The sequence below is a fragment of the Lepidochelys kempii genome, chromosome 7, assembly GCF_965140285.1.
Source record: "Lepidochelys kempii isolate rLepKem1 chromosome 7, rLepKem1.hap1, whole genome shotgun sequence".
NCBI classification, from domain to species: Eukaryota; Metazoa; Chordata; order Testudines; family Cheloniidae; genus Lepidochelys; species Lepidochelys kempii.
Genome location: NC_136386.1, coordinates 51,715,393 through 51,728,976, shown reverse-complemented (window position 1 = coordinate 51,728,976; position 13,584 = coordinate 51,715,393). Strand labels below are relative to the sequence as shown.

The 13,584-nt window shown below is 47.3% G+C and overlaps 2 protein-coding genes across 3 annotated transcripts in view; one reads left to right on the top strand and one right to left on the bottom strand.

Annotated features, from left to right (window-relative positions):
* The window catches only part of RHOA (ras homolog family member A), a 64,340-nt gene extending 59,423 nt beyond the window's left edge, over positions 1–4,917 (bottom strand). For both annotated transcript variants that reach the window (XM_073352704.1, XM_073352705.1), the window contains exon 1: positions 4,795–4,917. The gene's annotated coding sequence lies outside the window, so the exon portion shown is untranslated. The remainder of the gene's footprint in view (positions 1–4,794) is intronic.
* Positions 4,918–5,280: 363 nt separating this feature from the next.
* On the top strand, positions 5,281–7,206 carry LOC140914580 (putative protein BRICK1). The gene is made up of 3 exons (XM_073352706.2): positions 5,281–5,490; positions 5,805–5,887; positions 6,500–7,206. Exons 1-3 carry the CDS (start codon positions 5,373–5,375, stop codon positions 6,524–6,526), a joined length of 228 nt encoding a protein of 75 aa, XP_073208807.1. The 5' UTR covers positions 5,281–5,372; the 3' UTR covers positions 6,527–7,206.
* The last annotated feature ends 6,378 nt before the right edge of the window (positions 7,207–13,584 follow it).

Here is a 13,584-nt window from a genome sequence, read left to right as displayed (position 1 = left end):
GTTGGGCAAACTTTTTGGCCTGAGGGCCACATCAGGGTTGTAAAAGGGTATGTAGGGCCGGGTAGGGAAGGCTATGCCTCCCCATACAGCCTGGCCCCTGCCCCCATCCGCCCCCTCCCACTTCCCACCCCCTAACCGCCCCCCTCAGAACCCCTGACCCATCCAACCCCACCTGCTCAAAGATTGAACTCACAACCCTAGGTTTAGCAGGCCAATGCTCAAACCACTGAGCTATCCCTTCCCCCTTTATATTAATACAACTGCATCCACTCAAGGGTTACCAGTATAACTATTAACAATACCCTCTAACTGAAATAATTACATTGGTATAAAAATAGTGTGTAAATCAGGCCTTACTAAAAAAAAAAAAAAGTGTACAAATGTAGAAAGAGGGGTTGGGAACAGCACGATGGAATGGAAAACAGCATGACTCAGAACAAAAAGTTCCAAATGTGCCACTGGTTCTGAGATTTATTTTTTCATCCTTTTGGTAAAGATTTTTAGTCACCTACTTTGTTAGTACTACTTTAATGAGTTGAAGGTCAAAAGACCTTTTTCAAAAGTGTATTTTAAGGAGGGACTTGGAAGGGGAGAGAAAAGGCATGGCAGGCTGACTTAAGAAAGGGGAGGTGTTTAGGAATAAGGAGCTGCAGATGAAGTGGCTCACAGACTAGCATAAGTGGACATTAAAGACTTATCTTATAAAAGAAAGTGGCATTTTAGTCTAGAAGCAATTTACTTATAAACCTAAATAACTTAACCTAAAGAGAGTGTGTGTAGGGAGGATGGGGGGGGGGGGGGAGAAGAGAGAAAATAGAGGGGGGCACACATTCTTAAAAGCTTGTGCCTGCATAGCTACACTGCTGTTTTCAGAAAGTTGGCTAGCTTGGAGATGCATACATGTGTTGCAATTGTGCATCCTGAGGACAGTGTAGGCATACTGCTAGACTAGAGCTAGCTACAGATGTTTGAATCTTGGGACAAAGGTTTAGAGGGGGTCCGGACTAACCTTTACAAATATGTTAACTACCTCAAATAATCTGATAATTAACTATAGGTTAAAAAAAAAACACACACACCATTTTAGACAAGCCCTAAAGGGATGGAGAAGCATGTCTCAGGCCAAATGGATGGGGAAGATAAGAGCATCCAGGTTGTTATAAAGCTTTGCAGAAAACAAGATGCTTAAATTTAATATAGAAGGTAAAGGAAAGCTTGAAAGGTTTAAAGAGGGACTTCCTGTGGTCGGCAAAGTCAAAGGCAGAGACTTTGAGAGCTGGAGTGTTCCATCCTGGCAACATGGCCAAAGAGCATGCAACATCACTTTTGAATATAATGAGTGAGTGAAGGAAGGCCAGATCTTTGCAAGATTATAAAATTTTGTAGAAAATCAAACCACCTTACATATGAAGTGTTGTGGCTGTGTTGGTCCCAGGATATTCAAGACACATGGTGGATGAAGTAATGTCATTTATAGGACCAACTTCTGTTGGTGAGTCGGTCCCATAAAAGATTTAAAAATTGTATTAAGATGATGTTAAAATAAAAAGAAAATAGTACAGAGTTTAAGCATAGAAGTTTCTGTTTATCAGGGATTAACGTACAGATTATCAAGGGGTGTGAAGTTCGGTTTAGGATCGGACAGCGTAAGAAATACATAATTTGCAATATCCCTAATTGGGGGTAAAAGGTTAATGGGTCAAAGTACAGACATTGAGATATGAGGGTATGTTGTTCATAAAATGGCTATGTTCAGGTATGGAGTATAATGAGTGGATACGATGATGAGGATGGATTTACCCTCATTTGGTGAGATTTAATGTTCAGTGAGTTTATGGTTCCAGTTCATATGGTCCAATGGAAAAAGTCTCTCGGTCCCTTTCTCATAGTTGATGCACGATGTCATTCCTGCTCACGCCTCCTGGTATTGTCGGTGGCGTGTTTGATGTAGATGTCCCTGGACCATCGGATGGTGTCCGAGAGCATAAGGTGCCGCATGAGCCATGTGTAGCATCGACCGATCCCACAGGTCCACAGCACACGCTCATTGCAGGGGTCCCAGGCGCCCAGGGCTCTGACGATCAGGGCGTCCATCTGCACCTCATTATTACATCACCCTCTTGTCTCTCAAACCACTTTAGGCTCAGGATTTGGCATTGACAGCGCATATGCAATGTCTCTAGCTGCTCCAAGTCTGCCTGTCAGAGGGTGCAGATTTCCGACTTGTATAGTGATAAAGTTAGTACACAGGTTTGACAGATCCTGAATTTTGCCTCAGTGCAAAGATGTTTTTATATCCAAAAGTGAGAGATGGACTTCATGCAGAAAGCAGTAAAACCTATTTCTCAAGGAATGCCTGGCTTGCTGCAATTGTTTCAACTCTCCTTGCAGCCAGGTAGAGAGGAAGACATTGGAGTAGTCAAAATGAGAAAGTCAGGGCTTGGCAGGACTTGGAGGCATGTAAATGGGTTAAGGAAACAGATAAGCAGAAAGCTGAAGATATAAAGGTTGAGAGACAGACACAGAGGCCAGAGCAATTGAGAAGGGAGGGGGAAGAGTTCATTTTTGTCATTTTTAGTTTCAGTTGATGACAAAGCACCCTTTAAGCCCTGGAATGATCAGAAACCAGGTTATGTGAAGTGTGGTTGCTAGTCCCACACCTGGTGATTGTTAAAATCAGTTGGGGTGTTTTTAATTATCTGTTTCTTCAGAGCAGGGTCCCTGCCTTTAGCACTCACTCCCTATGGCAATCTGCACGAGCTTGGGTTTGATGAGCTATGGGCGATAATGCAAGATTTATTTTGTTTAGTTGAACACCCTATTAAGTATTCCCATGCAAACTTCCTGAAATGAAATATTGACTGTTCTAATTTTTTTATATCTTAACCCAAGTTAGAACTGTCATTATGCTCCAGAATTAACAGTTTCAATCTAACATACTAGTGCTCTGGTGATTGTCAGAAAAGGAGTGGAGTTTGCTACAACAGATCAGTTCATCTGCAGAAGAAAGGCAAAAATTTCCAAGCAGGATCCTTCCAGGGAGATACAGACTTGACATTAGTCTCAACAAGTAAACACAGTACTTCCAAAGCACAGCCTGGCAATTTGAGACATGGAAAACTTGGGTATAGAGTTGTTACGCATCTTAAGTATTATCTTCAAGTTTGAGGGGTTTTGAGAGTCAAAAAGTAAAATGACACAGATGTATCTTTTAGAAACCTATGTCTTTCAGATTATCTAAATACCAGATAAAACATTCTATCTGCTCTATATTAAAAATAAGCCTTTTCTCGCATAGCTAGATTTTTGTGAGTAATCTAGTTTTTCCTGAAGCCTTCATGACTTGCAGTATGAGAAGGTGAGGCTTAATGGATCTGAAGAGACCCTCACCGCTCCCCACAGATCTATCTACTTATTGTCGTGGTGTCAGGAAAGAGAAGTCCTAGAATAAAAACAAGAGCTGGGGATAGAGTGAAAAAATATTAAGACATTCTAGATGTGTCAAATGTTGGTAAATCGGATCCTTTATAATCAAAATTTACTCTGACTTACCAATAGTACTTTCAAATATCTTCCCTGACAAAACTCATTGCTCTAGCCACTGTACTAAAGTCTTAAGTTTCTCACTTACTTTCATCTCGCACTGGAAGAAATGATTAATCAAAGACACATTGAACAGCAATCAATTTTCAACTGTATTTAATGTAAGCCTGTTATGCCATTTGCAGCTGACAGTGCTTCCCCGCACCTTTAAAATTCAATTGTATTTAAAACTGAACTCTGCGATAGCCATACACACTTAAATGTCTTCGTGAGCTTAACTAGGACCTGCTACAAAAACCTAAAATATGCCAGTTATATACAGATTATGAAATAAAATTATCTGTGTAGCAAACACAGTACTAACACACAAAACCAACTTCCTACGCCCACTGAAATAGCAATTTTCAGAGTTAATTCACTACGTAATTACAGCAAATATACACCCCACCACATGAAAAACATTTACTCAAGGAAACAGAACCACCACTACCTAAATGTCCCTGTGCTCATAAAGTATCCTATTATGGCTTTCGTTCCTGTTCTCTTTAAGTAAAGGACACACTCAGAATTTTACTAAAGGCTGATCCCCACATGAAGTTAAACTAGTACAACTTCTGTACGTACACAAGATCCATGTTTGAAAAATATTTTCACTATCAAGACCCTTCAGAGACGTCACTCTTTCTTTAACAAAAACAGGTATCCAGAGAAATGTAACATACGATTACTATTAAGATGGACCTAAAGCAAAAACTGAAACGACAGCCGTTTAGCCTGGAACAGAGAAGAGTCAGACTAGTGAGCCCTTAAACTTTCCCTTAAGGGGACACGCATTTTAGTAGGGAATTGTCGCATGGACACCTCCCCCTCCTATTCACGATTCCACAGCTCCAGCGCTCACCCGTGACACTGGCACATGCCAGAGCCAGTAGGCGGAGAGCATAGAAAGACCCCTATCCACCATCCGACCCATGAGGTATCACCCACTGGGCTCGTAGGAAGACAAGACCACGATTTCTGCCCCCTGTAACTCCCCATACCCCGCCCACGGGTCTCTCTCACACCCTTCAGAGATGAGGAAGCACCTCCTCGCCCACGGTTTCCCACTAGGGTGGGGCACCCCCGGGGTCTTGTACCCAGGGCCGTGCACTCTCGCACCGCAGAAGGGGGGAGAGGCGCGCCAGGATGCTGCCGAAAGGCGCCAGCCCCGGAGCCCGCGTTGGAAAGGCAGACCCACACCACGCCCGGTACCTGCAGGCCCGGCCCGGCTCGGCTCAGTCTCGCCTCGCTCGCGCCGCTTCCTGCTCTACGGGCCCCCGAGTCCCAGCAGCAGCGAACGGCAACAGGCGGGGCAGGACGTGCGCGCTCACAGAAAAACAGCGCATGCGCGCCGCCACCACCTGAGCCAATCAGCGCAGTTGGCGAAAGGGCTGCCGGGAAGCGGCGCTATAAAAGCCCGGGTGCTATTTACGCTACCCGTACTAACTGCCGTTCTCGCGCCTGCGCACCCGGACTGAGAAGGATCGAGGCTGACAGGTGGAAGGGCGCAGGGATGGGTATTAGATACACGGAGCCGCGCGCGGGGCAGGATCCTGGGATGGGCTGGAAGCCAGTGGGGTCTCCTAGCAACGGGAAAGCGGGAGCGCCGCACGACCGGCTGGTGTTGCCTAGCACTTGGGGTCGGCAACTTGGGCGGGGTTAGGGCTGCAGGGGGCGGGGCTCCGTCCTGTTCGGGAAACCACTTTCCGCGCCTACAAGCCTCTTTGTGATCCGTGCCTCGCACATGCGCAGTGCGACCGGGGACTGGGCGCGGGGTGTCGGTGGCGGCCATGTCGCTGCAGGAGGATCCGGTGCAGCGCGAGATCCACCAGGACTGGGCTAATCGCGAGTACATCGAAGTGATCACTAGTTCCATCAAGAAGATCGCGGACTTCCTCAACTCCTTCGGTGTGTAGGCGCCCGGCCCGGCTCCTCGGGTTCCCCCGGCCCGGCTGGACCCTCGACTCCAGCTCCCTCCCTCCTAGCCAAGTCCGGGCCGGCTCCATCTTCGCTTCCCAGCCACCCACCCCACTTCGACCCACCGGCCCGGCTCCAGACTCCATTTTCCCCGGCCCGGCTCCATCCCACCCTGGCCCCGCCGGCCGCCGCGCTCTGTTCGGGCGGGAGGGTTCTGCGGTCGGGGCTCCCCGGTGGGCGGAGGTGGGGCGCACCTGTCCTGGCTGGGTACCGCGGGGCCTGATGAGCCGCCCCTTCTCCCGCAGACATGTCCTGCCGCTCCCGACTCGCCACCCTCAACGAGAAGCTGACAGCGCTGGAGCGACGGATCGAGTACATCGAGGCCAGGGTGAGGGGTAGCGCAGGGGAGGCGACACCAGGGGACAGCCCTGGCACGGGATGGAGGGCTGGCCTGCGGGTAGCTCGAGGCAGGGCTCAGCCCACGCTTAGCACCTCAGGGACAGCCGGGGCCTTGCTGTTCAAGCGCCCCTGTGGCTTTTACCCCATCTCCAGTGGGTATTGCCCTGCTGTACCCCCCCACTTCCCAGCCAGGCAGTAACGCTGTGTCCAGCACCACCCACCAGCTAATCTGCTCTTTACACAGTGGGGGGACGTGCGTGACTCCCACACAGAGCCCAGCTGCGCTAGTTGTTACTGTGGGGTGGTGTTGCAGGCCCTTCTCCCGAACAGCAGCACTGGAGCTCCTGCTCTCTGTACGCTCTGGTGGGCATCCCAGCAGTACTTACATTGGGACATTGGTTTTGGCCAACAGAGCTAGAGAGAGAACGGAGATCTTGGTGAATTGGTGACACTGGCCTCGGGAGGACTCCTGCCCCTCCCAGCCTTGCTGCGAGGGACGACTTTTACCTAGTTCCCAGTGTACGGGAGCTCTCATTAACTTTCCCTGAGTGGGCAGACTGGCTAGCCCTTGGTGACTGCAGGCTGTGCTTTCCTCCGGCAGGTAACAAAGGGCGAAACTCTCACCTAACTGCTGAAGGCTGGTGGGGAGCTGACCTGGAGAAGATTGTGCGGCTGTGCCAGAGTTGACTGTTGGGCTTTGATTTCTTCATTACTTCTATTGGTGACAGGACTTCAGCTTGTTTCTGCCCCCTGCAATGCAGTATCTCTGCCTTCAGTGCATAGCTCCAGGGGAAATTGATAAAATGCAAATGAGCATGTTGGATTCAGTGATTTGGTACAGACCGATTCATGCAGCTGTCAAATACTCCTGTGCCACTTAACCTCTCTCTCGTTCCCAGCTGTGCATGTAGAACTACATTTTGCAGCTACAGAATCTCTCTGACTAAAGGTCGCTTTGTGGAAAGAAAACTTCTCTGGGAGCTGACGGGCTGAGGAAGTGGGTGTCCCTGCTGTTCGTGGGACACTGCTCTGGTGGTTTCAGTTCCTTTAGCAAACACTGCAACTTGTATCTCTTAGCAAAAATGTCAGTATATCCATCCTTCCAGTCTGCGAGCAGAGCAGTAGATGTGCAGTGTGTGTTTGGCAGGGGGAGGCAGAGGAATAGGTCATGTGCCAAGATAAACTCTTCGGGCAGGGTGGGTTTCAGAGTTTTCTGTGTCTTTTGTATTTTGTAGTGTCACATGGGGGTGTCTTTCATTTGTGTTTCAACAATAAACTGCCTCTGCTGATGGGGTCTGTCTGAGCTGATCTGTAGCTGGAGTGCATTGTCTGGGTTGCTGGGAAGCTGGGGTGGGAGCATGGCCATGGAGTGCAGATGGCCTGTTACTGTAAGAGGTGCAGTTGTCTCTTGCTATTCTTCTCTTCCTTCCCCCCCCTCCACCAATTTCTGCCCCAGTGGGCTTCACTCCTACTTCCCTAAAATGATTAGTAGTGATCAGGGATCCTAGTTTTCTGTGATTTAAAAAAAAACAAACAAAATAAACAAAAAAAACATTCTTGGCTGAAGGGTTCTCTGCAATTGTGGGGCCTGCGTCCAATTCCTCTCCTTGTTCACGTATCAAGGCAGAGTTCCTCTGGGCCACATCTGCTGGCTCCCTTGACACCTTCGTGGCGCAGTGGATGCGGTCTGGGGTTCTCTGGTCAGTGTTCCCTTCAGGTTCCCTATCTTTGACCCTCACACCTATTCCTGTTTTTTCTTTTGTTGTCCCCTGTACTCATTTGTGTCCCAGGTTCAGTAGATCCTCCCTTTAGGCTGGGAGAGGGGCCTTTAGCCATGGGTGGGCTTGTACCTGCCCACTTCCCAGAACCTTAGTGTCAGGTTTGTCTTTTTCTTCAGTTAGTAAGAATGTGCTAATGAAATTTGCTGATGATAGAAAGTTGGGAGGCATCATGAATACTGAGGAAGATCGGAATATTATACAGGAAGATCTGGATGACTGAACACTGGAGTAATAAACATGGCATGAAATTCTGTAACACAAAGTGCGCAAAGTACTTAGTCTGACAGTAAGAATTTCTACTACAAGCTGGGGCCTCATCACTTGGAAATGACAGAAGAGGAGAGAGACCTGGTTGGTTAACCATAGGATGACTATGAGCCATGGCTGCAAATGTGATCACTGGAAATGCCTCACCAGACACATCCTAGGAAGATGGAGAAGTATTAATGCTATTGTACAAGGTATTGGTAAGACCTCATCTGGAATACTGGTCACCCATGTTCAAAAAAGATAAAATTGGAACAGATGCAGAGAAGAAATAGTAGGATAATCAGGAAAATGGAGGGGCCTGTCTTATGAGAAGAGACTGGAAGAGCTTAGCTTGTTTAGCTTAGCAAAATGGTGGCTGAGAGGGGAATCTCATTGCTCTCTCTAAATACAAAGGGGGTAAACACCAGGAAGGGTGAAGAGCTAGTTAAGCTAAAGGACTGTTGGTACAAGAACAAATGGATATAAACTAGTCATGAACAAATTCAGGATGGAAATGAAAAAAGGGTTTTTAACTGGCAGGGTGAATGTTCTATCTAATTTTTTCCATCCATGTGCAGAATAAATTTTGTATGCAGTAAGGGATGTGTGCCATCAGTAGAAACAAAAAACCTAGATATATATTTTTAAAAAGTTAAAGAGGAATAATTACTTCAGCAAGAGAAATAAAAATTATGACATGCATAGACCAGTCAAAATACTAAAATAATACACTTTGAAAGAATAAAATTACAGAGAATATGTGAGCATTGCAGGAAGTACCAAGAAGTACTAACAATAATACAAGTATGTGTTAGGTGAGTGTGACACAGAAACAGTGTGTGTGTGAGAGAGAGACAGAGCGTCTGTGCTGGCTGCTGGGAAAGTTTCTGAGAGATCCCCTGTGCTGTCTCTTTAAGGCACTCACTGAAAGCTGTCCTGAACCCTGTTGTTTCCCCTCCCTGGCTCTGCAGAAATAGGGTACGGGGGAGGGGGAGAAAGAGTGTGAGACAGAGAGGGGCCCTGAGCTGGCTGCTAGGGAAATCTCAAATAGTGAACTGTCTCTTTAAGAAATGCACTCAGCCCCTCACCCTTCCCTGCAGCAGCTCCAAGTCCTGAGCCAGGCTGTGTCCCCTGCCTCTCCTCTGATCTGCAGAGATGGGGTACAGGGGCTGGGGGGAGGTGGCCACCCTGATATCAGCATCTTCCTCCCACCTCTGGACAGCCAGCAGGATGGTGCCGGGAGCAGCTGCAGGGTGGAGCAATGTGGGGGGAGGGGCACCTGTACACATGCTGTCAGCTATGTATGCCCTCCTAATCAGCTGGGCAGCATTTAAATCTCTCCTGTGCAGCTGCTCAAGCGCACAAGTTACAGGGAACACAGTTTTTGCTTAGATTTTTCCCATGCCTGGGCAGGGTGAGTTAGGGCTCTGGGGGGGGGCACCCTTCCCGCTGCTGTGGCAGGTCCCCGGGTGGGTTCCCTAAGCACCTGCATGGCACTAAATAGGCTGCTACAGGGCTGTGTATCTTACAGGAAACTTAAGACAGTGGCAGAAGATGGTGATGGTGCAGGGCCGTCCGTGGTGGAGTGAATGGTGGCACAACAAACAACAGCGGCCAGAGTGAGTGGCTGGAGAGTAGTGAGCATCTGGAGGAATGAGCAAGGTGCCTTCTCCCCCACACCATCCTAGGTGGGAGGTGAACTCATGTGAAAGCAGCTCTGAACTCTAAGTTTTCGCTGACCAAGGACAACAACTATGAGTGGGTTGTGATAGAGGGAGAAGGGAGGGGCACAATAAAGAAACATTTGTTTGTTGGACTATGTTTTAGTGACTTTCCTCCAGAATGCTAGATTTGTGACTGAGAAACTTATATAAATATACATTTCCTAGTAGGCCAAGCTTTTTAAAACGCATTATATGCCAAGGTCATTATCTCACATTGTTACTACCTCAAGAGGTCGTTACCTTGGGCAGTTTCTGTACTAAACATTTTTATTATAATCAATTTTTACATAAGAACGGCCATATTGGGTCAGACCAATGTCCTTCTAGCCCAGTATCCTGTCTTCTGGGAGAGGCCAATGCCAGCTTCTTCAAAGGGAATTAACAGAACAGGGAAATTATTGAGAGATCCATCCACTGTCATCCACTCACAGCTTCTGGCAAGCAAAGGCTCACAAAGCATGGTGTTGCATCCCTGCCCATCCTGGCTAATAGCCATTGATGGACATATCCTCAATGAACTTATCATAGAATACCAGGGTTGGAAGAGACCTCAGGAGGTCATCCAGTCCAACCCCCTGCTCAAAGTAGGACCAATCCCCAAAATAAATCATCCCAGCCAGGGCTTGGTCAAGCCTGACCTTAAAAACCTCAAAGGAAGGGATTCCACCACCTCCCTAGGTAACCCATTCCAGTGCTTCACCACCCTCCGAGTGAAAAAGTTTTTCCGAACATCCAACCTAAACCTCCTCCACTGCAACTTGAGACCATTACTCCTTGTTCTGTCATCTACTACTACTGAGAACAGTCTAGATCCATCCTCTTTGGAACCCCCTTTCAGGTAGTTGAAAGCAGCTATCAAATCCCCTCTCATTCTTCTCTTCTGCAACCTAAACAATCCCAGTTCCCTCAGGCTCTCCTCATAAGTCATGTGACCCCTAGTTCTTCTGTTATAGGAAGGAGCTTATTCACTTTCTCCACACCAGTCAAGATTTTATAAACCTTTATTATATCCCCTCTTAGTCCTCTCTTTTCCAAACTGAAAAGTTAGTTTTTTAAATCTCTCCTCATACAGAAGCTGTTCTATACCCCTAATCATTTTAGTTGCCCCTTTCTATATCTTTTTTGAGATGGGGTGACCAGAATTGCACACAGTATTCAAGTGAGCATACCATGGATTTCTATAGTAAAAGTGGAGGAGCTTGGCTTGCCAGACCGATCCGCGAAGCCAATGCTGACAAACTGTGAAAAGGCTGCAAAACACCAATCCTCTGGACTGCATTGACATGCAGAAAGCCTTATAAGCCAGTCATTGTCAAAGCCAATTTTAGTAGTATTTAATGAGGCTGTTAAAAATCCTGGAGACAACACAGTTTATTCAAACAAACATAGCTGTCACATCATAGTTTCTCTTTAAGCAAGAGATGCCACACGCTACAAACTGGAGACCAATGTTAAGTGCATTGTCATTTGTTAATCCTGAAGTTGGACCAAGACCAGCAAATGCTCACTATCTCCTTGAAAGAAACTCAACTGACTGGTTAAAAACATGCATTGTAACAGTGAGAGTCAGCTGTTGAAAAAGTGAAGAACTCTCTCACCACACTCAGAAAATGTGCATACATGGCTGATAAATGAACCAATGCAAATGGGTGTCATAGAATCATAGAATACCAGGGTTGGAAGGGACCTCAGGAGATCATCTAGTCCAACACCCTGGTCAAAGCAGGACCAATCCCCAACTATACCATCCCAGTCAGGGCTTTGTAAAGCCTGACCTTAAAAACTTCTAAGGAAGGAGATTCCACCACCTCCCTAGGTAACACATTCCAGTGTTTCACCACCCTCCTAGTGAAAAAGTTTTTCCTAATATCCAACCTAAACCTCCCCCATTGCAACTTGAGACCATTACTCCTCGTTGTGTCATCCGCTACCACTGAGAACAGTCTAAATCCATCCTCTTTGGAACCCCCTTTCAGGTAGTTGAAAGCAGCTATCCAATCCCCCCTCATTCTTCTCTTCTGCAGACTAAACAATCCCAGTTCCCTCAGTCTCTTCTTATAAGTCATGTGTTCCAGTCCCCTAATCATTTTTGTTGCCCTCCGCTGGACTCTTTCCAATTTTTCTACATCCTTCTTGTAGTGTGGGGCCCAAAACTAGACACAGTACTCCAGATGAGGCCTAACCAATGTCGAATAGAGGGGAACGATCATGTCCCTCGATCTGCTGGCAATGCCCCTACATATACATCCAAAATGCCATTGGCCTTCTTGGCAACAACGGCACACTGTTGACTCATATCCAGCTTCTCATCCACTGTAACCCCTAGGTCCTTTTCTGCAGAATTGCTTCCTAGCCATTCGGTCCCTAGTCTGTAGCAATGCATAGGATTCTTCTGTCCTAAGTGCAGAACTCTGCACTTGTCCTTGTTGAACCTCATCAGATTTCTTTTGGCCCAATCCTCTAATTTGTCTAGGGCACTCTTTATCCTGTCCCTACCCTCCAGCGTATCTACCACTCCTCCCAGTTTAGAGTCATCTGCAAACTTGCTGAGGGTGCAATCCACACAATCCTCCAGATCATTAATGAAGATATTGAACAAAACCGGCCCCAGGACCGACCCTTGGGGCACTCCGCTTGATACCGGCTGCCAACTAGACATGGAGCCATTGATAACTACTCGTTGAGCCAGATGATCTAGCCAGCTTTCTATCCACCTTATAGTCCATTCATCCAGCCCATACTTCTTTAACTCGCTGGCAAGAATACTAGACCGCATCAGAAGTTTTGCTTAAGTCAAGGAATAACACATCCACTTCTTTCCCCTCATCCACAGAGCCAGTTATCTCATCACAGAAGGCAATTAGGTTAGTGAGGTATGACTTGCCCTTGGTGAATTCATGCTGACTGTTCCTGACCACTTTCCTCTTCTCAAAGTGCTTCAAAATTGATTCTTTGAGGACCTGCTCCATGATTTTGCCAGGGACTGAGGTAAGGCGGACTGGCCTGTAGTTCTCTGGATCCTCCTCCTTCCCTTTTTTAAAGATGGGCACTACATTAGCCTTTTTCCAGTCATCCGGGACCTCCCCTGATTGCCATGAGTTTTCGAAGATAATTGCCAATGGCTTTGCAATCATATCCACCGACTCCTTTAGCACCCTTGGATGCAGTGCATCCGGACCCATGGACTTGTGCTCGTCCAGGTTTTCTATATAGTCCTGAACCATTTCTTTCTCCACAGAGGGCTGGTCACCTCTTCCTCATACTGTGCTTCCCAGTGCAGTAGTCTGGGAGCTGACCTTGTTAGTGAAGACAGAGGCAAAAAAAGCATTGAGTTCATTAGCTTTTTCCACATCTTCTGTCGCTAGGTTGCCTCCCACATTCAGTAAGGGGCTCACACTTTCCCTGACCTTCTTGTTGCTAACGTACCTGTAGAAACCCTTCTTGTTACTCTTAAGATCCCTTGCTAGTTGCAACTACAATTGTGATTTGGCCTTCCTGGTTTCCCTCCTGCATGCCTGAGCAATATTTTTATACTAGGCATGAGGTGGGAGACAAGCCTGCTTTCTGCAACCCTTCTGCCCCTAACAACTCGGTTCAGCAATTCCCAAAATCAGATCCACTTACCAGGAGCCTCTTCTCCTGTTTCCACTTCGCCAAGATCTGACTGCTGTGACTGGCTAGGCTCCTCCGGGGTAGAAAAGATCTCCTAACTGCATGCATCCTCTGGCCTCCGAGTCATCCTCTACCTCCGGTTTCCTCTCCCCTTCTTCATCCAAGATAGCCTCCTCCTGGCTTGGTCCACTCTTGACTGGCACATGAGCCAACAAAGTATCTACAGGGGCCTTTGCAGTGGAGGTGGGGTCACCACTGAGTATAGCGTCCAGCTCTTTGTAGAACTGGCAGCTCATGGGCTAGTTGTGGTTCTAGTTCCC

Excerpts from the sequence above, each read along its gene's own strand:
- LOC140914580 (XM_073352706.2), top strand. The coding sequence starts at position 5,373 with ATGTCGCTGCAGGAGGATCCGGTGCAGCGCGAGATCCACCAGGACTGG. Across the intron at positions 5,491-5,804 it reads GGACTTCCTCAACTCCTTCG|ACATGTCCTGCCGCTCCCGA; the intron begins GTGTGTAGGCGC and ends CTTCTCCCGCAG. Across the intron at positions 5,888-6,499 it reads TCGAGTACATCGAGGCCAGG|GTAACAAAGGGCGAAACTCT; the intron begins GTGAGGGGTAGC and ends TTCCTCCGGCAG.